General features: G+C 33.3%; 1 protein-coding gene across 5 annotated transcripts in view; it reads left to right on the forward strand.

Annotated features, from left to right (window-relative positions):
- The window catches only part of LOC110113706 (tRNA (guanine(37)-N1)-methyltransferase 2), a 57977-nt gene that overhangs the window by 21824 nt on the left and 11501 nt on the right, over positions 1-24652 (forward strand). For 2 of the 5 annotated variants that reach the window (XM_020846384.2, XM_028692402.1), the window contains exons 5-9: positions 512-1019; positions 1112-1219; positions 4737-4892; positions 10919-11025; positions 18553-18627. In XM_020846384.2, coding sequence (XP_020702043.2) covers positions 512-1019; positions 1112-1219; positions 4737-4892; positions 10919-11025; positions 18553-18627 — 954 coding nt within the window. Of the gene's footprint in view, positions 1-511; positions 1020-1111; positions 1220-4736; positions 4893-10918; positions 11026-18552; positions 18628-24103; positions 24626-24652 lie in introns of those variants that run through there. The other 3 variants (XM_028692405.1, XM_028692403.1, XM_028692404.1) reach the window with 3 other exon arrangements.

The raw sequence follows: 24652 nt of genomic DNA on the forward strand, positions 1-24652 counted from the left end.
AAAAAAATAAAAAATAAAAAAAAAAGTTACTATCTGTCGATATTTTAATAGCATTTCATTATTTGCTTTATTAGATATTTCAATGTTTTGACTATCTTAATGTAATTTTCACATTTGATGCATCGTGATAATCATATGGTCGAAGTTGTTAAAATCAAAGCTTATGGTTCTCAGTTTTAGATAGTCTACTTTGCCAAAATTGCCAAACCTCCTTATACGAAGTTATTTTGATACCTTTTTGAACACTCAAGCCGTGCCCTAGCCATATCTTTTTCAATTTTAAAAATTTGGTTATTACCATATCATATTGTTGTTTATTCCTATCGATTATCATACACATTCTTGATAGATCTTTTCTTGCATGGACTAGTCTCCCACTATCCAGATAATGGTAGAGCCTCTTGGTTAGATTTTGTAATATTTTTCAAATTTGTATTTTCTTACCAATTGGACATATTCTATTAGATTATCCAAACACGTATCAGATTCTTGTTTGTTCTTGTATATGCAGAAAAATCAACCAAAAATCAGAACTGTGGTGAATAAGGTTGGAACTATAACAAATGAGTTTCGGGTGCCAAATTTTGAAGTACTTGCTGGAACAAATAATATGATAACTGAAGTTAAGCAATATGGTGCTACATTTAAACTTGATTTTAGTTTGGTTTATTGGAATTCAAGACTTGAACATGAGCACATTCGGTTAGTTTCCCAGTTCCAACCTGGAGAAGCCATTTGTGACATGTTTGCTGGAATTGGTCCCTTTGCCATCCCTGCAGCGCAAAAAGGGTGTTTTGTATTTGCTAATGATTTGAACCCTCATAGTATTCATTACCTAAAGGTTAACGCAAAGATTAACAAAGTGGAGGATAATATGATTGCTTATAACATGGATGCTAGAGAATTTATGCGCCATTTGATGACAGTATCAAAATCTGAGCTAGACACAGACACACAATTGACCGACATATTGGTTGCAAAAACAAATGAAATTCCAGTGGTTAAAGGGCCATCAGAAGGTCAGCTATAATTTTAAGTTGTTGCAGTGCTCCTTTCCCCGCTCTATCCTCAGCAGCAGCAGTAATAACATGAGGCCTTTTATTGGTTGCAGATGTCACTGAGCCACTGGAAACTGGAACCACTTATAAAGAAGGCCTCCATTATTCAGCCACAACAGCACATACTGCTGCTAAAAGACGGCCAAGATTTAGCAGGGAAGGTAAATGTTTTGGAATGCATAAGTTTATGTTATGGAAATCTAGAAAAACAGCTTCACCTTCAAATTCATGATTAAGATGAGCTATAATTACTGTCAGAAATATTGTTCCACTGTTTTTTTTTTTAAAATAAACATATTTACGTTTGATAACTGCTTAAAATGGAAGTAATGGCTGCCTGACAACCAATTATCTGCTCTTGCATAATCTAGTATTAGATGTAGCACTTTCTTGAGCAGGCTAAATCATAGTAAAAATACCTATTTGTTGTAATTTATAAAAATCATGCTCAGTAACTTTCATAGAACTGCATACCAATAATCTTGATTTGCATATATTTGGAAAGTCTTGTGGTTTTTATGCCTTATTGATTATTTGCTTACTCTGTGCGTTGTCAACATAATACACATGTCTAGTTAACCATGACATTTAATCTATTTTCTTAATGTTTTAAACATCGGATGTGAGCCTTTTTTGTTAAGTTGTTAATGAGACCCAACTTTATCCATTCAAGAGTATGAATTTGAATCTTCATTAGATTAGCATATATCATTTTGTATGTTCTGGATCTGATGTAGAACATAACATGCAAAGATGATTAGATTAAGGAATTTGCACGCTTAATATTTAGAGCACAATAATTATATATTTATAGTGATTTCGAATGACAACATAAAATGCAAAGAGCGGTGACATAAGCTTAGGCTAAATCACTTGTGTAGGAGTTAAGCCCGTAAAACAATCAATTAGTCTAACATTGCATACATGGAAAGTTTCAACAAGAAATCCCTAAACTAACAATGAGATCAATACTATGAAGGATCCCTCACACAACTCTATAATTTACTAGGCTTTAGCGGAGGACTAATACGATCTCAGTGAATCAATTAAATTCCACAATTGAAAGTAACGAGGAAAATAAAGAGTGAGGGAAAGAGTTCACTGAAGGTAGCCGGCGACGGATGGATTGGTTGACGTCTCACGATCATCCACGATCCGGTTGGGAGGTGTTCCTTAATTGACGATACCAACGTGAAGATAATGCGTTAAATGTAGCTTTCCACAGAGTCTTCGACGTCCAAATTGAAATCGAAGAATGAAGATTAGAGAATGTCGGTCTGGTCCAAAGAATCTTCTACGAACTCATGATTAACATCTGGGTCGGCCATGCATGATTGTCTAAGAGAGAAAGTAGAGAGTGAGAGGGGGAAGGGATTGGGTAGGGTTTGGCTAAGAAGGAAGGGGTGTGGGTTAAGTGGAAGTGATCTTGTTGAGGTTGACCGGCGGCTTGGGGATTTGAAGTGGCCGGCGGGTGTTTGGGGAAGAAGTGGTGGCCGAATGTAGGAGAAACGAAGAGACGATAAAAAAATCCTACGAGTACTAACCGCGAGTCCCAGAATCCACCGATGGCTGACGGGTGATGCGTGACCCTCTCCTAAGGTTTCTCCTCTTAAGAACTCACAAAGAGATCAAGAACAAGAAAGCTGAAATTTTTATTCATATTCACCGTTAATTCAAAATACAAGAGAACTAGATTATAAATAAGACTCATGAAAAGAAAAGAAACAATGACTAAAATGCCCTTCGGGCTACAACACCACATGACCACCCTAGGGATAAAATGAGAAAAACAGAATATAAAATAAACTAGTACATAAAACACATAAAAATAATAAACTCCAGATCGTAGCTGCTGATTTTTGATGTCCTCATCAGGATCACTTAATTCTTAACTATTGCAGATCCTGCTCGTGTCCAAGCTTGTCCGTTAGCAATTTTTTTGTCTGGTTTAAAGTTTTCATTGCTAACCCATTGTGGTGTCATCTGTCAGTCATTAGCAACATTCTGGGACAAACTATTATGTTATTTTTTAAAGACAATGAAGAAAATACAAGGCTGCTGAAAAATAAAATCCTTAAAAGAGAAGTGATTGGAGAGCATATTCATTATGCTAGAAACATGTACTGTGAACTTTCATTTACTTCTTATCTTTTCACTAAAATTGTTTCCTTGTAAAATGGGGTTGGCTATTGCTATGTATGTGTGTTAAATAGGAAAACTACTTTGTCTTTAAGAGTGTGTTTGATTGCTTAAAAAAAGAATGCAGGCTATTGCTATGTGTGGGTGTTATGAAAATTCTAATAACGAGCATGACGTGTTAAGAAGGAAAACTACTTTGTCTTTAAGGGTATGCTTGATTGCTTAAACAAGGAATGCAGTATAAAATGAATGCAGTGTAAAATGAATGCAATGTAAAAGGAATACTTCGTAGTTGTTTGGATGGAATGCATGACTTTACTTTTTTTGTTTGATTTGAAATAAAGTGAATGCAATGTACAATGTAAAATGGTTGTGTCTGGAGCGGCCACAGCCGGCGGCGGTCAAACAAGAAACAAGCGTTGTAAAGCGTTCTCACCCAAAACTGGATGAGTTGCCTCCAAAATAAACTACAAAGTAATCCAACCAAATGACAAATTTAATAAAACTCCTGATACTTTACACCCTAAAGTATTCCAACCAAATAGCCCCTAAGAGGAAATGTAGTAGTCACTCATAAGGAGAGGTTGATTTGAATTGTAAAAGGACATATAACAGTTGGAGGTCTCTCTCTCTCTCTCTCTCTCTCTCTCTCTCTCTCTATTTTGCTTAGGAATGGGTAACATGTTACAACAACTTCGATTGGTGATGCCATAATTATTGACTATCGTATTCTGCTTCCTGTATCACAATGCATTCATCTTTAATTTCATGATTTGTCACATCCTGCATAGATCTCGCCACTCTCAACTTCCTGACATTGTCATCCACTGGATGCTCACACTTTAATCCTCCTGTATCAATTTATTACTCTTTGTTTCTATTTTTTTCAGTTTCATTTTGATTTCTCTCCGTGCTTTAAGAGACCTCTAAAACTAGCTATGTTGGCCACCATTTCTTTTTCATTTTTTCTGCTCCCCTCTTTTTTTTTTTTTCATCCTTTAACTTTTTTCTTTCTCCCTTTCTATTTCTTTGTGACGTAATTTGTTCTTTGTGTTTTCTTTTGCCATATTACTTAGATTCTCTCTTCCCCCTTCCTACTTCCTCCATCCTTGTCTATTTCTCTTATTTATCACGCCTCTGAGCCATGCATGTTTTAGTAGACAAACTATCCCCGTATACAAAATATAGGACTATTTCATGTTGCTTATTTTTGCAAGAATTTGAGCTTTGGACGTCCACTAGATACGCTTTACAGATCAAACGCCATACCACTCCACCAAATAATTGGTGCTTGACAGCGTACTTGAGGTATACCTGGTTGTCACTATTAATTGGTTTACAGAACTCATTGATTGACCTTTAATGCAATAACTTTGAGTTTCCCTTTTTCTAACAATTGAGAAAAGGTGCTTTGATACCCAAAAATTAATGCTGAAGAAAATAGAAGGGATGCCTATCTTTGTTTTATTTATTTATTTAATAATTGGGGTTATTTTGAAACTTATTGTTGTACTTGTTGATATCTCGTACTATGAACAGATAAAAAAGCTAATGATGATTTCACAAATGGATCAAGTCAAAGAGATGGAAATTTTAAGAAAAGGATCAGAGGATATAAATTTCCACTGCCTAGGATCTCAGAACATTTTGACCATGTGATAATGAATCTCCCAGCTGCTGCTTTACAATTTCTTGGTGAGGAATTGTTGATCTGATGATCTTTGAATTGAATCTTGCTAGTCATTGTTAAACTTTAGAGCTCGTTCCCTTTCCATTTTTGCTTTAGAAGTTCAACTAATTAATCGCTCGTCTTGTAAGAACTTTTGAAGTTCCTTATTTTCTGTGGTTGATGAAGGTTATATTTCTTATTTATTAGAAGTATTTATTCATTGCTGATACTGGTTATGTGTTCTTTTCAATTTGAGATCTTGCGTAATACAAGGAGTTGTTTGTTAATATCATGTATATTTTTGAGTTTTGATAATGTGAAAGTTGTACAGTTGTACAATTGTAAAGTGTGAAAAATTAAGACCACGGAGGTTTATCACTTCAAAGATAATTCTAAAAATACGCTTATTTGAGCTTATCGCATTCCTCTTCTTTGAAACTTGCATTTGCATTACTAAATTTAAAGCACAAAAAAATGTACAGTAGGATATAAACATGTATGGGGACTCTATAAGAGACTTACCTCAACAAAATAAAAAGAGAGAGAGGGAAAAGCGGTACAAACTATATCATTCCATTTACATTTCACAAAGAAATAAACAAAAACTGCATATCAATGTCAATGTGAGCCCCCCAAAGTGCTTGTAGCATTTACCAAATAACCTAGCATAGGATGTCATTCCTCTTCAGCTTTCATATCTATGCAGAAATCGATCCAATAGCTGGAAGCCATTGTTAGTATCCAATTACTGGCAAAACCATGTTTAGGTGAACTTTTGAAAAGAAGTCTAGCATAAGGGGATTGTAGTGGAGAGGAAGGTGATTGTTATGTGGTACTGGCAGGAAAAACCAGAATTGAAAGCACAAATAAATATATTAGTGGGGATTAGAAGTGGTAGCTGCTCAGGATTATCAAGCTATTATTTGGCGAGTGTTTGATATGACTACTCCTTGGCGCTGAATTGTAGCGGATGAAAGTTGAAAATGTTTGATGGTTGAATACCCAATATCTGTAGTTGAGTTGATTTAAAGGTTTTGTAACGGAAGTGGATGCAGAATTTGTGAAAATCTATAACGGAAATCTTATTTCAGCAAACCAGAAATTGGAAAACCAGGAAAAGAACTCATAAGGACATTTTTTATTCAAAATAACAATGAAAGAATGACAAGATACAATTGGATCATCAAAATTGGAGAGGAAGATCCGGTTCTCCCAATTCTCTAGCCGCCGGCTAGATCCCAATCAACCTAGGAATAATCTAACTTTAGCAAAGAAGACATAATATGAAATCATCTCATAGTTAGCCTTAAATAGTTTCCCCTCATTCCCTCCCAAATTAGCCCCCTTTCCCTAAATAATTCCCTCTCATATTTGAATTCAAATTAGATCTCTTTCCCTAATTAATTCCCTCCCAATTGTAATTAAAAATTTCATAAACAATTCACCCTTAAATTTCTCCTCGTTTTTCCTAAATAATTCTCTCTTATATTTTGAATTCAAATTACATATTTTACCCTAAATAATTCCCTTCTAATTGTAATTAAAACTTTTCTAAATAATTTCCTCTTAATTAAGAACATTCCTAATTAACTTCCTCTTGATTATGAAACTTTCTAATTCCTCCCAATTTTAGTGTTCTCTGTTAAATAATTAATTCCCTTTGAGCCCCCTCTCTCCTTACCCGCCGCCCACACTAGTGGGATCCACAGGCTCAACTGGTCAATCAATACTCCTCTCTCGAAGTGCCATCTTGTCCTCAAGGTGAAACGAAGAAAACTATTGCTGAAGCATTGTACTAATACTAGTGAAGTAGAAAATGGATTGACACTTGGTCGAACTATCCCTACCTCGAGCATCTCCTTGATTAATCTCTCAATTTCTTTGTTCTGGATTTGAAGATGACAATACAAATGAACACTGATAGGTGAGACTTCTTCCTTCAAGATGATAGCATACCATACTCATGTTCCCGCAAAGGAGGCAAACCCTGAACTAACTAGAACACCCTTGATACTGGTGTATGGGTGGTTGAACCATGTCTGGTGCTTTATTTTCTCCCAATATTTTTCTCTTTCCAAACTCTGCAGCTCCACTAAAAATTTCACTCCTTCACCCTTTCCTCTTTTTGGAAGTGGCTCCAAATGTGGCATCATCTATTCTTCTCCTAACATTTCCACCTCATGATCTTTCCCTCCCCTTAACGGATTAGGGTTTCCTCACTCCCTTGGTCCTCGGCGGCTCCCCTCTCTTCCGACTATACCGTTTTGTTTTGAAACTTTAGCATCTTTCTCATCATCTCCTCCATGATGGCAAACTTCTCATCGATCTTTTTATGGATGGCTAAAAATTGCTTTTTGAAATCTGAAATCTTTTCTACAAAATAAGATTTCAATTGTTTAATCTCAGCTTCCAGAACTTCTACCTTTCTTCCTGCCATGGGTACTCAGATATAGGCTCCAAATAGCAAAAATAACAATTATGGTTTTCCAACAGCAAAGATCAGCAAGACGAAGGGAACAAATGCAGCATAAATCAACGAGGAAGACTTATATTTCAGCCCAAGATTGATACCTATTTGATAGGAAGTGGATGCATAATTTGTGAAAATCTATGGCTGAAATCTGATTTTAGCAAACCTAAAACTAGAAAACCAGATAAAAAACTCACAATAACACCTTTTTTATTCAAAAAAGTTATGAAAGAAGATAAGATACAATTGGATCTTTAATTGGAGAGGAAGATCCGGCTCTCGCAAATCTCTAGCACTTGCTAGAGTTAAATCAGCCTAAGAACAATATAAATTCAAAAATCAAGACAAAATTTGAAATCACCCCATAGTTAGCCTTGAATAGGCTCCCTTAATTCCCTCTGAAATCAACTCCCTTTCGTTAAATAATTTCCTCTCATATTTGAATTTAAATTAGTTCATTTTCCCTAATTAATTCACTCCCAATTGTATTTAAAACTTTCATAAACAATTTACCCTTATTTTCTCCTTCTTTTCCCTAAATAATCATTCTTATATTTTGAATTCAAATTAGATCTCTTGCCCTAAATAATTCTCTCATAATTGTAATTAAGAACCTTCCTAAACAATTCCCCCTTGATTAAAAATCTTCATAAACAATTCCTTCTTAATTAGAAAATTTTTTAATTCCCTCCCAATTAAGTCAATCCTAGTTTTCTAAATAAACATTCCTAATTCCATCACGATTTTGGTCTCCTATGTTAAGTATTAATCCCCTTTGAGCCCCCCTCCCCCTCCTTGCCCCCGCCGCTTTATACTAGTGTCACGACCCAACCCGAATGCTCGATTTAACGAGGCGGGAACTAAAAGTCGGACGGTAGGATTAAATCATTTCAATTCATAAGCGATACAACATCAAAACATCAAAATTTTCTCCTCTCATCTGAAGAGCCACAAACAAAATTTCTCAAATACTTGATATTTGAAAAAAAAAATCATAAATTACTTGTTTTCAATGTTGCGTCGTCTTCTATAGACGAACTCTTCCTTTTATGCCATTTCTAAATATCTGAAGACATACCTGAAACATTGTTTAATAGGATGAGTTTACAAGGTAAACTTAGTGGGTAATTTCTATAACAATTAATATGTATAAGTACAATACAATTAACCTTTAATATAAGTCTATTCATTTAACATTGATATACATTTCTTTTCATTGTTCATTTCATACCATTCATTCACTTATACATATCGTATCATACTCATTTATTATAACCTTTATAATACTTTATCATATATTCTTTTCTCCATTTAATTAGTACATGAACACCGTCTAAATGTACCAAAGGTTCAACCATTTTTATTTCCATTTCCATTTTTTTCCATAACCTTTTCCTTTTACGTGAACGAGTATGTTGCTTCCCCAGCCAGTACCATACGGGGTGAACTCCTTTAAATTTTGCATGCATATCCTTTTCCCTTTTCATTCTTTGTTTGTTTATTTTCATTCATTTTCATATATCATTCATTCATATGCATACTTTCTTGATACATATATGTATCATATATATTTTTATATATCCTTTTCACATATACATACAATTCCATTCATGACATTTCATTCATTTATTTTCTGTTGTAACAATATCTATATTCATTTATTCATTTGAATTTACATCATTTCACACATGATAATTTCCAAAAAAAAGTAAAACCTTTGAAGTAAAACCATGATATAAAATTACTATGTCATGTTCGAAAGAAAATATAAAATATTAAAATTTTCACAACTATAATTATCCACTTTAATCTTTCAAATCTTCGATCATTGTCACAACCTCAGCTTCAATTTCCTTTCTTGTTGAATTCTGAAAGAACTCAACTCCTACAACTTGCTTTCTTTCCTTCCAAAATTCAACGAGGAGATTTTCCAAATCCCAAAACCTTTCTCTTTCTTCCTCACAAATCCTTTCTCCTCGCTTCCAAATGTCTTCCTTATGTTTTTCCCTCTTTCCCCCGGTCGTTCCTCTCGCTTCTTCGTAATCTCTACTTCTTTGGCGGTAGGAATGAAGAGGAGTTGTTGTTTCTTATCCCCAAACACGATGGATTGCTAAAAAATGGCGAATCGAAAACTCTAAAAACCTCCTATGCATGCGTTCGGTTCCGCCCCAAAAGTCTGCCTTCTGCCTGTTCACGGATGCTTCTATTTTGTGAAAAGGCTCCGATGCCTTTTAATAGATCTGGTCGGTTCAGTTGAACAGGCCAGATCAAACCGTTTATTACAACTAGTGATGCCTATAGGCACAGCTGGTCCATCACTAACTTGATATGCCTTGTTGTGATACGTATGCTTTCCACAACTAGCTGCTAGAGATTCATCTTCATCCAATGCTGGAAGTTCACCTATTGAGTGAATCAAGCCATGCATAAATTGGGACTAGCTTTATTTTACTTGAGCGAGCAAATCTTTATAGATTCTTCCAATGTTGTGTACCTTGCGACATTAACCTTCTACGTTACTAACGGGCTCTAGCTGCAGAGGAAACATAAAAGCGCAAATAAATCTAGGATAATTTAAAACTGGTGTGATTCAGTTAAAGAGCCAAGGTGATATTATATAACTTTAGACTTGCACATGCTGTAAAGGATAGTTGTGTCATTTTTTATTTATTTCTATTTTCTGCTAAGTATTACATAAACTGTTAAATCTATTTTTCCTAAATTATTTTGAACAATTTCTATCAATGTAATTTTTGGTCTATCATTTTTCCCTCGTGAACTTTTTTCAATACTTATTTATCTAAATTATCTAATGGGAATTTTTATGTTTTATTATGCATGTCCAAACCACTTAATTTTATTTTAAATTATCTTCATTAGATTTCATTCTAATTGTTTTTCAAATATAGTCATTCTAATTTATGACGTTTTTATATTATAAAAGTTTGAATTTTTTTTTTTTGATGTTGCAACAAATTTCTTAAAGCAACCGAGTAATTAAAGCTTGAACATAATAGACCGCAAGGTTAAAACACAGTTTGAAACTAGTATGGATAGTATTACATCAAAAAAACAGAAATAGAGAAGTTTAACCGGCTACAACCCCAAAAATAGCCTCGAGTAGAAAACATTTAACAACTCACTTCTGCACTAATCAAAGCTGGGTTTGCACTCTCTTCACATTGTGTAGAGTGTGTGATTTATATGCATTTCCTAGCCAGTTTTTCATGCCCCGCTACTTTTACTTCCTGCATACACAAATAGATTGATTATTTTTTCAGAGTACGAGGGAGACAAATATTCAATTATATTTCATAGGCTCTTCATATTGCCGCCTAAAATGGAGCCTTGACATGTTTCTTCTATGAAGTATAGACAAGATACGGACATGATACAACTCGATCATAAGGATGTCTCGTACTTAGGATACGGCAGTGTCATGCATGATATTTTTTTTTTATGAATTATTAATATAAAATATATAGTCAAAACACTTAACTCAAAATGCCAATATTGTTAAGAGTTTCCTTCTTTCATCATTCCTTTTTCCATTTCTACTGATCTGGTTGGATGATTTAACAGATGTTTTTAAGGGTCTTCTCCAAAGAAGATACTGGAAAGGATCTCTACCTTTATTACACTGCTATTTCTTCTTGCGGTCAAATGAAACTGCAGAATCAATACTACAAGTGAGTTATTTCTGAATTTCATGATTGCTTCGATCATATTTTCTTTTTTTGCATGTATTTAGAATAGTTTTTTTTAGTGCTTCCATGTTATCGGTTGTTGGATAGGTAGCTTTAGAATAATGTTTTTTTTTTTTTTCTGATCTGGCTATTAATCTCACTTTGTATAGGCGTCGTTCATTATTTTAGCCCCGTTAGCTGTAGAGACGTTTGCATATGTTACGTTTCTTTATAGTTTCTTCCCCCGGGGTAATGATCATTGCCCTAAGCAATTATATGGATGTGAATTTAAATATTTCAATCATGTAATTTTCCAGTCGTCCACTTTATATACCATGTATTGCCAGGGATTGCAGAATCTACTTTGGATAACTGCCACAGTTTAAGATTTAATGAATCGACTAGCAAAAAAAAAAAAAAAGGCTTTTTCCACCTTAGATTTAATACTGCAATCTTGCTTGGAAGAAATGAAGGTTAAAGATTTTGGTTCGTTCAAGCTGATACACCTTTGTTTGAGGAAATGAAATTTTAATTTCTTTTATATTTTATTTTTTTTTTGTTACTAGCAAGGGGCTTCGTGCATTGTTTGAGAAAAATCTAAGTGACATGGTGGAACAACTTCAACAGATAAAATTTTAGCACCATAGCCTTTGTCATTTTTCTGAAGATTACGAATCTTAGTATGAGGCCTGAAGAATATGTAGTTGTGTTAATATGGATAGTATTAAAGCATTCATAAACTTATTAATCCTTTAGTTGCCAATATTTATACATACATTGGCTATTGATTCTTCTTTGCATGAATGTAATGTGTCTCATGGTGCTGTGGTTGTTGACTCTTATTCGAATGAATTTAATGTGGCTCAAGGTGCTTTTAATTGTGGTGATAATGAACTTTGTGCTGTTAATTTGGGAGTGGTGAACATTGATTGTAGTGAGTTGAATCCTTCTGTTGCTTCTCCTATGACGCCTGTTGATGTGGTTGTGTCTGTCTCATCTGTGGGATTGGGAGTGAATGAACAGTTTGTTGATGTTCCGGTTGCTTTGCTTTCTGCTAACGCCTTGTATGGTCATGTGGGAGTCAGATCGGGGAAAAATATTAAGGAGCAAATTGATTGGCTTGAAGGCTCTTCATCTTCTCCTTCTGATGATGATGAAGAGGAAGTGTTTGAATAGGATGGTGGCATGCGAGGTACTATCGTTCGGATGGGCTAACGCAGAAAAAGGAAAATCCAAAAAATAGCTTTTTTTGGATTGATGGCTGCTGCTTTGGAAGCTTTTTTTATATGATTGGTGGGGTTTTCATCTCTCCTTTTGGTGTAGTTTTTTTCCTTTTGGTTTGTGCGGGTTGATCTTCGGATTTGGATAGCACTTTTACTCTGGATGTGTAGTTGTCTGCTGGGCTATTGATGTTTTCTTTTGTCTTCATTTTTTTGTTTCTATTTGAGCTGGTCTTTCTTTTGCTTTTTCTTTTTAGATGGATCCTGAGGCTCTTAGGTTTTATTTCAATTATTGTATTTTAGTGAGCTTTGGAGTCTCTAAGGACTTGTATTTTTTATCTATCTTAACGCATATGCTCCTTCCGTGGAGTTTTTCAAAAAAAAAAAAAACAGTAGGCTTGCAAGGAGATTTTTAAACACCTGAGCACATAATTTGGTTGCAATAAATTTGAGCGTAAATGCTTTATTTTTGGCTCTTGTTATTGCAAATTCCAAGATACTGCGTTGGTGGTGGTAAGATCGTCATGACAGTTGGTGAAGATCGCTTGGAATCCTCCATAAATGCAAGGAAACAGGCTCAAAATGGAGAAAATAAAACATAGAATACTCCTGTTAATATAGCTTTTTTCTGACCATCTAAACAATTTTTATTTTACTTGCATTATCCATCCTGTTAATCGAGATATGATACACTGCATAATTGTCAGAAAATTTACAAATTATGAATAACTATATCGTTAAATGAAATGAATATTATGCCAGAACCTGATTAATCATAAAAGTGACTTTATGATTGATAAAACAATGTAAGTGATTACATGGAGGGTTAAAAGAACAGGTTGCATGTGAATACTTATTTCAAAAACGGTTTGTAGGACTTATCTACACACAATATTACGTATATAACCAATAGAAACGCAAAGAAAACTAAAAATAATACATGCACATAGGACAGGAGTACAAAACAAAATCAAGAATGCTCTGAAGTGGGGAAGAAATGTTGCCTTATATAGACAATCTCAATGAAAGCACTACTAATTAATTATTCTTTTTTCAGTAATTTGAGATATCCATGGGTTTTTCTAGTACCATTACAGATAAAATGGGAGAACCTTTTACAAAAAAATGTGCTCTTAGCTTGCTTAGGTTAATGATTCATAGGATATATATAGATCAAATATATAGCTAAGTTTTCAGTTTTAAAGAAAAATGCTGACATTCAATTTAAGGGAAGTCATTAACCAGTAAGCATCTAAAACCAATCTTGGGTTTCTAAAAGAATTCTTTATGCCTTTATTAAGTGCATAATGATCCAAATTAGCAACGTTGTTCGTGAACGTGGCCAGACATTGTAAATGAAATGCGATCATAGAGTTAAACTGGTGCAGGATTTTGAGCCGTTTTAATGTCTGCCTATTATCTTTATGGCCAACCCCTATATTATTGTGTTAAAAACTTTGGATATGAATATATGCAAAATAGAAGAACTGGGTGATTAGTTTCAAATTTTAAACTACAACCACAAGGCTTATTTTGTTAGTGGGATGCAATTCAAGCCAGAATTCAAATTTTCTCTACATCATAAGGAAATCTACAGGCAGATGGCGGAACTTTCTTTCTTCTTTGTCCCTTTTGTTTACATAATTATAAGTCTATGCAATAAAAATACACTGAAATTTCGCTCTCCAGTTGGCCTGCTTGAAGGGTCCAGGCAGGCGCGCTCAAGTTCCCACAATATTTTTTCCCACTGCACCATATATATATCAATGCGATTTTTCACTTGGTTAGAACTAAAAGCAGGGTTTTTTTTTTTTAAATTTAAAACAATAACATATGGCTAGCTAATGTCTTAAAAATACACTACAAAAAATTTCTTCATATTTCATATATCCTTGAGGTCTCGAATGTGGAATCATCAAGTAAAATATAAAATAGTGCTGCTCTTCTAGATTGTGTTGGTATGCAGGTCTTTGATTTGATACATGAGGGCCTTTTTTACCTCAAATTTGTGCGGACTAAACCTGCACATGTTGGAAAGTATTAATCACTGTGAAGTAATCTCAATGATAATTACACAATAGGCCTGAAAAATTTAATTTATTTTTTAAAGAGTAATTTTATAAAAGAAGGGGTTAATAATGCTTATATTAAGTCATTAAGGATATATATGCATGAGCTATTACTTGTGTTCAAACACAAGCTGATTTGACCAAGTATTTTCCCATTTATGTTGGATTACATCAAGGATCAGCCTTAGTCCATATCTTTTTTCTTTAGTCATGGATGTTCTCACTAGTCATTTTCAAGAAGTTGTACCTTGGTGTATGCTTTTTGTTGATGATATTCTTCTTGTTGAGACTAGAGAGGGAGTTGAAGGTAAACTTGAATTATGGAGGTCAACCTTAGAGTCTAAAGGCTTTCGTTTGAGTAGATCTAAAATTGAATATATGGAATGTAATTTTAGTAATAATAGATCTATGGGGGATTGTGACTTTGGGCGATCAATTAATTAATAAGAGTACACGTTTTAGATATCTTGGATCTATTGTTTAGAGTGATGGTGAAATAGATAGGGATATTATTAGTAGAATTTAAGTTGGATGGTTGAAGTGGAGGAATGCATCGGGCTTGTTGTGTGATAGAAAAGTCCCTCTCAAACGTAAGGGAAAATTCTATAAGATGATCGTGAGACCTGCAATGCTTTATGGTGCAGAATGTTGGCCATTAAAAGATAAGCATAATATTAAGTGTTACAAGGATGAGGATGCTCAGGTGGATGAGTGGCTTTACTCTTGGGGACAGGATACGCAAAGAGCATATACATGAAAACGTTGGATTAGCTCCAATGGAAGATAAGATTAGAGAGAGTCGCTTTAGATTGTTTGGTCATATAAAACGGTAGCCTTCCAATGACCCGGTTAGGAAAGTTGATGTATTAGATTTGACTTATGCTAAGAAAGGTAGAGGTAGACCTAAAAAGACTTGGTTAGAAAGTATTAGAAATGACATTTTTTTATTAGATTTAGATGAGAATTTGACACTTAACAGGACACAATAGAGAAAAAAGATTCATGTAGCCGACCCCCGCATAGTGAGATAAAGACTTGTTGTTATTGTATAGAGTACTTTTATGACCATAATTTGGACTACTTGTATCTTTTATTTCACTAAGAATGCTAGCCTCAAAAATGATTTTACTTGAATTATTTGCTTTTAGCTTGCATTAATCTATTTTGATGTGCCAGTACTAATCATCATTATGCAAATGTCTAATTTAAATTTTTTTCCTTAATCTATTTATACTATTTTATTTATAAGGACATAGTGCATCCTTAACTAGTTTGATAATCATCATCTTGAACAAGTCCAATAAAATTTAGTTAGGAAGAGTTGAAAAAAAAAAGAACTCATGTTTTATATAAAGAAAATTTACTAACTACATATAATGATGACATCTTATTCTGGACTTCCTATAATAATCTTAGAATAATATGATTTAAATGTTCATTTCACCATATGTTTTATTCTTAACTATTATCTATAGTCTTTTATTATATATGTCTCCATTCTTATGAATTTTTTTTTTAAGAAATATATTAATTCATGAGAAAAGGTATCATTAATTTCATTATGAAGTGACAGATGCCTCCAAATACTTGTATGGAATCTTTGAAGGTTTAATTTTTACTGAAAATAGTCTCTTTTTAGCTTTTAATGATTTATATATTATATTGGATATTAAGGAAGATGAAAGATATATGTATAAGTTAGCCAAGCAAAAATATGAGAGAAGTAAGAATTTAGTTCAAGTGAAGTGCATTAAGGATGAAGATCAAAAAGTGATTTCATTAGAAGTGGATATTCAATAAAGATGGATGAGATATTTTGATTAGTTTTTCAATGAAGATTGTGAGAATACGATTGACTTTAGTGACATTAGCATCCTAAATGAAATAGAGATTTTTGTTTTTATTAGCGTATTCGTAAAACTGAAGTTACAAAGGTTTTAAAGAAACTAAAGCGTGGAAAAGCTTTTGAATATAATGATATATTCCAATATAGATGTGGAAATGCTTTGGAGATGAAGGAATTTATTGGCTTACAAAACATTTTGATATTATTTTGAAGGCTAAAAAGATGTCAGCCAGATGATTCGAGGAGCGTGTTGATTTCTATTTTAAGAATAAAGGTGATGTACAAGAGTGCGAATTATAGAGCAATTAAACTAATGTGTCATACTTTAAAGCTATGGTAGAGAGTTGTTGAGCATATGTTATGATGTGATACTAATGTTTCTTAAAATCAATTTGGATTCATGTTGGGTAGGTCTAGTATGGAAGCTATACATTTATTTGAGAGATTTGATGGAGAAGTATACAAAGAAAAAAAAGAGGATTTATATATTATATTTATTGATTTAGAGAAAGCATATAATAAAGTTCCAAGAGAACTACTATGGAGAGTTCTAGAAAAGAAAGGGATTAATAATGCTTATATTCAACTCATTAAGAATATGTGTTCAAACAAAATGTGATTTGACCAAGTATTTTCCTATTCCAGTTGTTTTACATCAAGGACCAGCTTTAAACCCATATCTTTTTGCTTTAGTCATGGTTGTTCTTACTAGAAATTTTCAAGAGGATGTACCTTGGTGTATATGCTTTTGGCTGATGATATTCTTCTTGTTGATAAGACTAGAGAGTGAGCTGAAGGTAAATTTGAATTATGAAAGTCAACCTTAGAGTCTAAAGGTTTTTATTTGAGTAGATCTAAAATCGAATACATGGACTGTAATTTAGTAGTAATAGATATAGTATAAGTATTTTGACTTTGGGCGATCAAGTCATTAATAAGAGTACATGTTTTAGATATCTCGGGTCTATTGTTTAGAGTGATGGTGAAATAGATGTGGATATTATTAGTAGAGTTTAAGTTGAATGATTGAAGTGGAGGAATACTTCGGCCCTGTTGTGTAATAGAAAAGTACCACTCAAACTTAAGGAAAAAGTTTATAAGATGGTGGTGAGACCTTACAATATTCTATGGCGCAGAATGTTGGCCATGAAAAGAGAAGCATAAAATTAAGTTAACTATTGCAGAGACGAGGATGCTTATGTGTTTGAGTGGCTGTACTCTTAGAAAGAGAATGTGAAACGAGCGTATATATGTGAAAAGTTTGATTAGCTTCAGTAGCATATAAGATTAGAGAGAGTCGCCTTAGATGGTTTGGTCACATAACACGTCGGTTTTCGAATGACCTGGTTATGAGAGTAGATGTATTAGATTTAATTTATATTCAGAAAGGTAGACGTATACCTTAAAAGACTTAATTGGAAAATATTATAAATTATCTTTCCTTATTAGATTTAAATTAGAATTTGACTCTTAACAAAACACAACAGAGAAAAAGGATTCATGTATCTGATTTCACGTAGTAAGATAAAGGCGTGATGATGATATTGTTGTTGTATAGTTTCTATTGATTATACACATAATACTGCACGTAAATAAGTCCTACCAGCTATTTTTGAAAGAAACATTCACATGCACCTGTTCTTTTAATCCTCCATGCAATCAATTACATTGTTTTATCTTTGTTAAGGTCACTTTTCTGCATATTCCTAGTAAGTTTACATATCTTAAATGGAATTTTTGTTTTCACTATGTAATTCATCATCATCATTTGCCTTTTCCCTACTATTTGGGAATAACTTTATGAGTCCTCGGCTTTCATTAATTTCTATTGAGTGTTGTTTGAGGTGTTAATGCTAATCTTCGCAAATCATTTCGAACAATTTTTAGCCATTTTATCTTAGGTTTATCCTTATCTATCTTTATCTTTTGATACTTGTTTCATACTTGTTCAATGAAAAAAAAAACTTGTTCAATGAGTACCCTTCATTGTAGGTGTCCAAACTATGTAAGCCTTTTTTTACTATCAATTCAATTTTTGAAATTAAAAGCAAAGACCGGTTTTGCAAATAGCATCATAAAGTTTATAATGCAGCGTTGCATTAATTAATTATAGGGAAATTTACATACATACCACTTTATTTCATATATGGTGTATTCAATGCACGAGGCTCCACCAATGTGGTGTGTGGGGAGGAATGGAGGATGCATGTAGTCTTAGCATTGCTCACCAAATAGGTTGTTCCACGATTCATGCACAACCCCTTTAGGTGATATGGAGCTAATTTGGTTATTGCCCTAGGCCCACCCATCTTTCAGTTGGTATTTGTTATAGCTCAATAGTTTATAAGATATTTTTGAAAACTTTCTTCTTTATTAAAATTAATTTTATGTACAGGAGGTGGAAGCTACATTGCAGTCTAAGATACCTGATCCAGTTTTTCATCGAGTTCGGGATGTCGCCCCAAATAAGGTGTTGCTGTTATTAAGACATTTTTTAATGTTCAAGCCATGATTTCTTACAAATTATCTCCTTCTAAATAATGCTTTATATAAGTAGGCTCAGCATTTTTTTCGCAAGGCACCTAAATGTTTTTCAGTATGCGTCCAACTTCTCTCATTTAGCATTCATCATTGTTTATTTCTTGACATTGTCTGTACGTTATATGCTTCTATGCAAACTGGATTAAAGAATCTGGTCACAATTGGTGTTTCCTTTACCCTCCAAAAGAGATTTTCTGCAGTTAGAACTTCATAAAACAATCATGTAAAATAAACAAACACAGCTTGGCCCTTGAAGTAGTAAATATTTTTTTAATTATCAATTTCCATTTCAATGCTATTTTGGGATTTGATTTGCTTGATGATTCTTCCTATTGCTCATGAACTTTGGTTCTAGCATAGCTTGTTAGATAAGTTGTGTGTTTGAAATAAGTGGGATCTGTTACTAACTGATGTTATTGAATGGCTAGTGCTTGATACCTTATGCAGAAGGGTGGAAATTGAGAGAATTTGATTTCCATTGGAATTGAAAATTTAATGGTATCACAATAAGGATATTAGGGAAGGTTATGGCTGGGTTGATTTTTGTAAAATAGAAAAATATATAGTTGGGATTGCCTTTTGATGTGAGAGCGATGAGAGTACTGTCAGATTCAGATAGAGGAGAAAATATAGAGAAAATAAGTGAGGGGCTCTTGGTCACAACAAGGATATTAGGGTAGGTTATGGCTTGGTAGATTTTTGTAAAATAAAGAAATATGGATGCGGGGTTGCCTTAATTGGAGAGAGATGAGAGCACTGTTGGGAAGATGTGAGAATAAAGAAAAAATAGAGGAGAGGGAATCTTGTTTTTATTTCAAATCATAGATTATGAAAAATAACTCCTAACCATATTTATATAAACAGGCTTCATAATTTAAATTCAAAATTATTCGTATAATATATCCAAATTCAAATCAATTACCATCATCTAATTCAAACTTATACAAGATTATCTGACAATATAATTCACCTAATTTAAATACAAGTGTGCATAGTAAAATACACAAATTTAAATTCATGAACTGGTCTAATCTAAGTTCACGGTTGAGTTGGGTCTTGTTATGTGTTTAGGTTTGAGTCTATTAACTGCATCACCTCTCATGGGTCTGGGAGAACTTTGCATCCGAAGAATCAGAAATTGCAGTTGTCTTCGATTAGGAATGGTGGAGTTTTCATTCTCTTCATGTGATCCAATATTCTTTCATGGGTGATCCTCCCAAACAAGCAAATATTTGTGTATTGTGAAAGCACATATGGTGATTTCATCAGTAATGATTTGTTCTGCCTTACTAATTTGAATAGTAATGAAAGATGGAAGCACAAGGACAATTGCATTATTAGCAGATATCAATACTCCACCTAAAAAGACTATTTGTGGGTACAAAGAGCTAATAGGTGCTTCGATATAATGTTAGATATTCTATATTAAATATAGAACTAAAATTAAATTCTTGAATCACAAAATCTTGTGTGGTGGTGGTTTAAAAATGTATGGTAGACAACATTGATATGACGACTAATAAAAGAATCTCAATCTTGGGGTAATGGCTGGCACCTACCCGACAGATTCGAGCCCAGTTTTTACTCAAGTTTCTGATACTCCACTCATTTCAATTATATAGCAAGCAAATAAATTCATGAACTGGTCTAATCTAAGTTCACGGTTGAGTTGGGTCTTGTTATGTGTTTAGGTTTGAGTCTATTAACTGCATCACCTCTCATGGGTCTGGGAGAACTTTGCATCCGAAGAATCAGAAATTGCAGTTGTCTTCGATTAGGAATGGTGGAGTTTTCATTCTCTTCATGTGATCCAATATTCTTTCATGGGTGATCCTCCCAAACAAGCAAATATTTGTGTATTGTGAAATCACAGATGGTGATTTCATCAGTAATGATTTGTTCTGCCTTACTAATTTGAATAGTAATGAAAGATGGAAGCACAAGGACAATTGCATTATTAGCAGATATCAATACTCCACCTAAAAAGACTATTTATGGGTACATAGGGCTAATAGGTGCTTCGATATAATTTTAGATATTCTATATTAAATATAGAACTAAAATTAAATTCTTGAATCACAAAATCTTGTGTGGTGGTGGTTTGAAAATGTATGGTGGACAACATCATAGTAGCAAGAAAAAAAATTCTTTATTAATTCCCTTTTTATAAGCATCACTATAGTTTTCTATGTCTTTTTGCTTTGTAAATTCATATTTTATGTTGCAAACATGGAGTTTATGCATATGCTCAACAAAGGACTCACCATATTGAGAATATAATATATGTTGATTAATGATATGTGATTTATAGGCTTTCTAGGATGTATATAACTTTAAAAGGAGATTGCTTAGTAGTATGACGTATATAACTATTGTAAGAAATCTCTGCAGTGGGAAGCATTAAATCCCATGTGCCTAAATAATCACTAATAAGTTATCTTGATAGATTACCTAAACTCTTATTTGACACTTATATTTGTATAGCAATCTATGGAGGAAATGGTGAAGAAAATTCTTTAGTATCATATATCTTCCATAATGTTTTTTTTTAATCCAACTAAATATACATCACATTTAGAAACTTCTGAACAAGGTAATCCATACAATTTAACTTTTTAATTGAATAATGACCTTGCTAAATATGAGGTATTAATAGTTTGGTGTAAGGTATGAAGCCCACCATGTTAGAGAATTTATCTACCACAATGAAAATAGAATCATGCCCACGGGAAGTTTCACATAAACCTGGAATAAAATGCATGCTTAAATTTGTCCGTGGAGCATATGGTGTTAGGTAAGGGAATGCAAAGCCTAGAAGGCTATTTAGTTGTTTTTCTTGATTGAAAAGTATAACATTTTGAAATAACACGATTAGTATTATATTTTATGGAAGTTAAGTAGAAATTTGATGAAATTAACATTATAGTCTTATCTTGCCTGAACTGTTCCAACTTGTCCACCACCATATAATTCTCAAATGAAAAAGACATAAAGGGTGATGGACTCATTCAAAGAACCCTTAAATAGGTATCCACCTTAACATGAGATCCAGATGAAAATTAAGAATCTTAACATAAACAACAATCAATAGGAAATGATGCAACTTAAAGTCATTGACAACCTTGTTATCAATAACTGCCCAAGGTTTAATTATAAAAGGGAACTTTTGAAAATATGTAACCCAATTAGGATGCCTAAATTTTGATTTATTTTATAATTGCAGATACTTCATGGCTAGAATGGAACAAAATTTTGTGGTGACAATTTTTTGTTTTCCATGTAAAGTTTATGAATGAAAGCTTAAAATTCACGATCATAGGTCATGTATTTTTGCTTTTTTATAGTTTTTTTTTTCTAAATATATGACTGTTAGCTTAGGCACTGCAATACCGACACCGGAGACATCATAAGATACCTCCAAAACTTTTGAGAAGTCAAGTAATAAAAGATTGAGGTGATAGTCATTAATTCTTTATTTGTGTTAATGTGTAGAAGTTGGTCAGTGAAACTTGGCATGTTTCAATACATCAATTAATGGATTCCTAGTGGTACTAAACTCCTTTCATGAATTTATAATAGAAAGTAACTAAATCAAGCAAGCTATGTACATTTACTTGGCCAATCTATGATTGTCTTATTATTTGTGTTAATGTGTAGAAGTTGGTCAGTGAAACTTGGCATGTTTCAATACATCAATTAATGGATTCCTAGTGGTACTAAACTCCTTTCATGAATTTATAATAGAAAGTAACTAAATCAAGCAAGCTATGTACATTACTTAGCCAATCTATGATTGCCTTAACCATAATAAGATTTATAGAAATCCTGTGTCAGAGATCACGAAAATTAAGATAAATGATTTTAGAGTGCATAAATGAACATTTCTTGAAATTCATAGACAACGCTTCATTACAAAATATTGTGAAAACTTGCACAAATGACTTAAGTTGTTGAGCTCAATAATGCTAAAAAAGAAGGTGTTATCAAAATTTACTGCTAATACTAACAATTTTTCAACATACGAACACGTTTGGTATGAACCTTGATAAAAATTGTAAGCACATTTGAAAGACCAAAGAATCTGATAAGTAATTCAAAAAGTGTCCATCAATCTTAAATCCAATTTTTCATTGTATGATAATTACTTCTAAAATCAATCTTGAAAAAGTATTAGGATCCAATAACTTATTGAACATATCAATCAAGCGGGGAGTAGAAAATCCTAAACCAAAGAATCTGATAAGTAATTCAAAAATTGTCCATCAATCTTAAATCCAATTTTTCATTCTATGATAATTACTTCTAAAATCAATCTTGAAAAAGTATTAGGATCCAATAACTAATTGAACATATCAATCAAGCGGGGAGTAGAAAATCTATGGCAAGTTGTGATCTTTTTGATAGCTTTGCTATTAGCAAATGATTCATCCTTCTTAAAAGTAATAAGGGTTGGAACTGCATAAAGCCTTAGTTTTTCCCTAACTCTTTAGGATTCATGTGATAATTATGTAGATATCATAAAGTAGCACCTGTCGCCATGTTTGTCACATGATGAATATCACGTAAATGTGCAGCTCATCGGTTAACCCATTTGATGCAATGTCAGAAATTGTTCCACCAAAGAAGTTACAATAAATAGAATAATCCAATCAACATTAGTAGATAATACTTCTTGAGACAGTAACATAATAAGGAGATCAAGCTTATAGCCAAACATAATAAATGCTTGATATGGTAATAAATAAACTAATACTTTATTTGGCGTTTATTTTATTGGTAGGGAAAATATATATTTTTATTTAGCTGGCTTTGATGGTTTAAGTTTAATGTTAATGCTTTTAAAATTGAAATTTTAAATACTGATTCTACTATGATGGAGAACTTCATATCATAAAGTCGAGGGTGACCTTATAAAATCCTGGTGACATCTATGGTAATATGTATATTATATCAGATTAACTACCCACTAAATATTTATAAGATAGCTTCCACTAATAGACAATTATGTCTTGTTACCCATGCAACATTGAAAGGACTTCAATGTGACTAAGCCTTCAGATTTAATATATTCAATATGGCTTTAGATACTAAAAGACGTAGAAGTTTGAAAAATGTGAGTTCTCTTCTAAATTTCACTAGTGATGCTGCGTTGGTGCTGGTGATCATGCATCTTACAACAACGAAAAGCTTTTGAGATTCATCTGTGTCTAATTGCTTATCTCTATAGTTTGAATCATTATCAATAATCGGTTCAGTTAACCGGTTCAAAAGAACTGATTTTCTTTATCAGACAGACGAACCAGGCAGGCAACGACAAAGAAGACGCGATCCGAGCGGTCGCGTGCGGCATGTATACGCTTATTTGACAGATTGTTTTGTCATTCTAACTTATTAATCACGTGCAGGAGTGAGAAATAGCGACTCATGCAAAATATCTCAGTTTCCCTCGCTCATTCCTATAGGATCAAATCATGAGAGAACTTCAACTGAGAGAAACAGTGACTAAGACGAAGAAGAAGAAGAGTGAAGTAGAGAGAAATAAAAATGAAGAGAGCAAGGGAGACGAGGCTTACAAGTTCTCGCCCGTTAATTCTAGCCTCCGGGTTAGGTCGTGACATCCACATTCTCATATGGACCATCATATTTGTTTCCTGCCATATAAATTTTAGTGCCAAAGCATAAGAAACATTGTGGTGCGGGATGACCTTTTTTTATTACATTTGAAGCATATGGGTCTATTAGAATTTCGAGCAGGTGTTTTATTCTCTTAGGAATAGTAGTGATAGTCTTAGGGAAAGGTTGTGTTTACCTAGATTGTGTTGTTTTAGTTGTATGAGATATTGAAGGTGGTCTTTTAAGAAATTTATCGTGTTTGTCACATATTTTTTAGAACTTTTATGGCTTTATGAATCATATCATTTTGTACAGCAGGTTGGTGAGGTTCTAATTCAAAA

This window comes from Dendrobium catenatum, unplaced genomic scaffold (genome assembly GCF_001605985.2).
Source record: "Dendrobium catenatum unplaced genomic scaffold, ASM160598v2 original_scaffold_193250, whole genome shotgun sequence".
NCBI lineage: Eukaryota > Viridiplantae > Streptophyta > Magnoliopsida > Asparagales > Orchidaceae > Dendrobium > Dendrobium catenatum.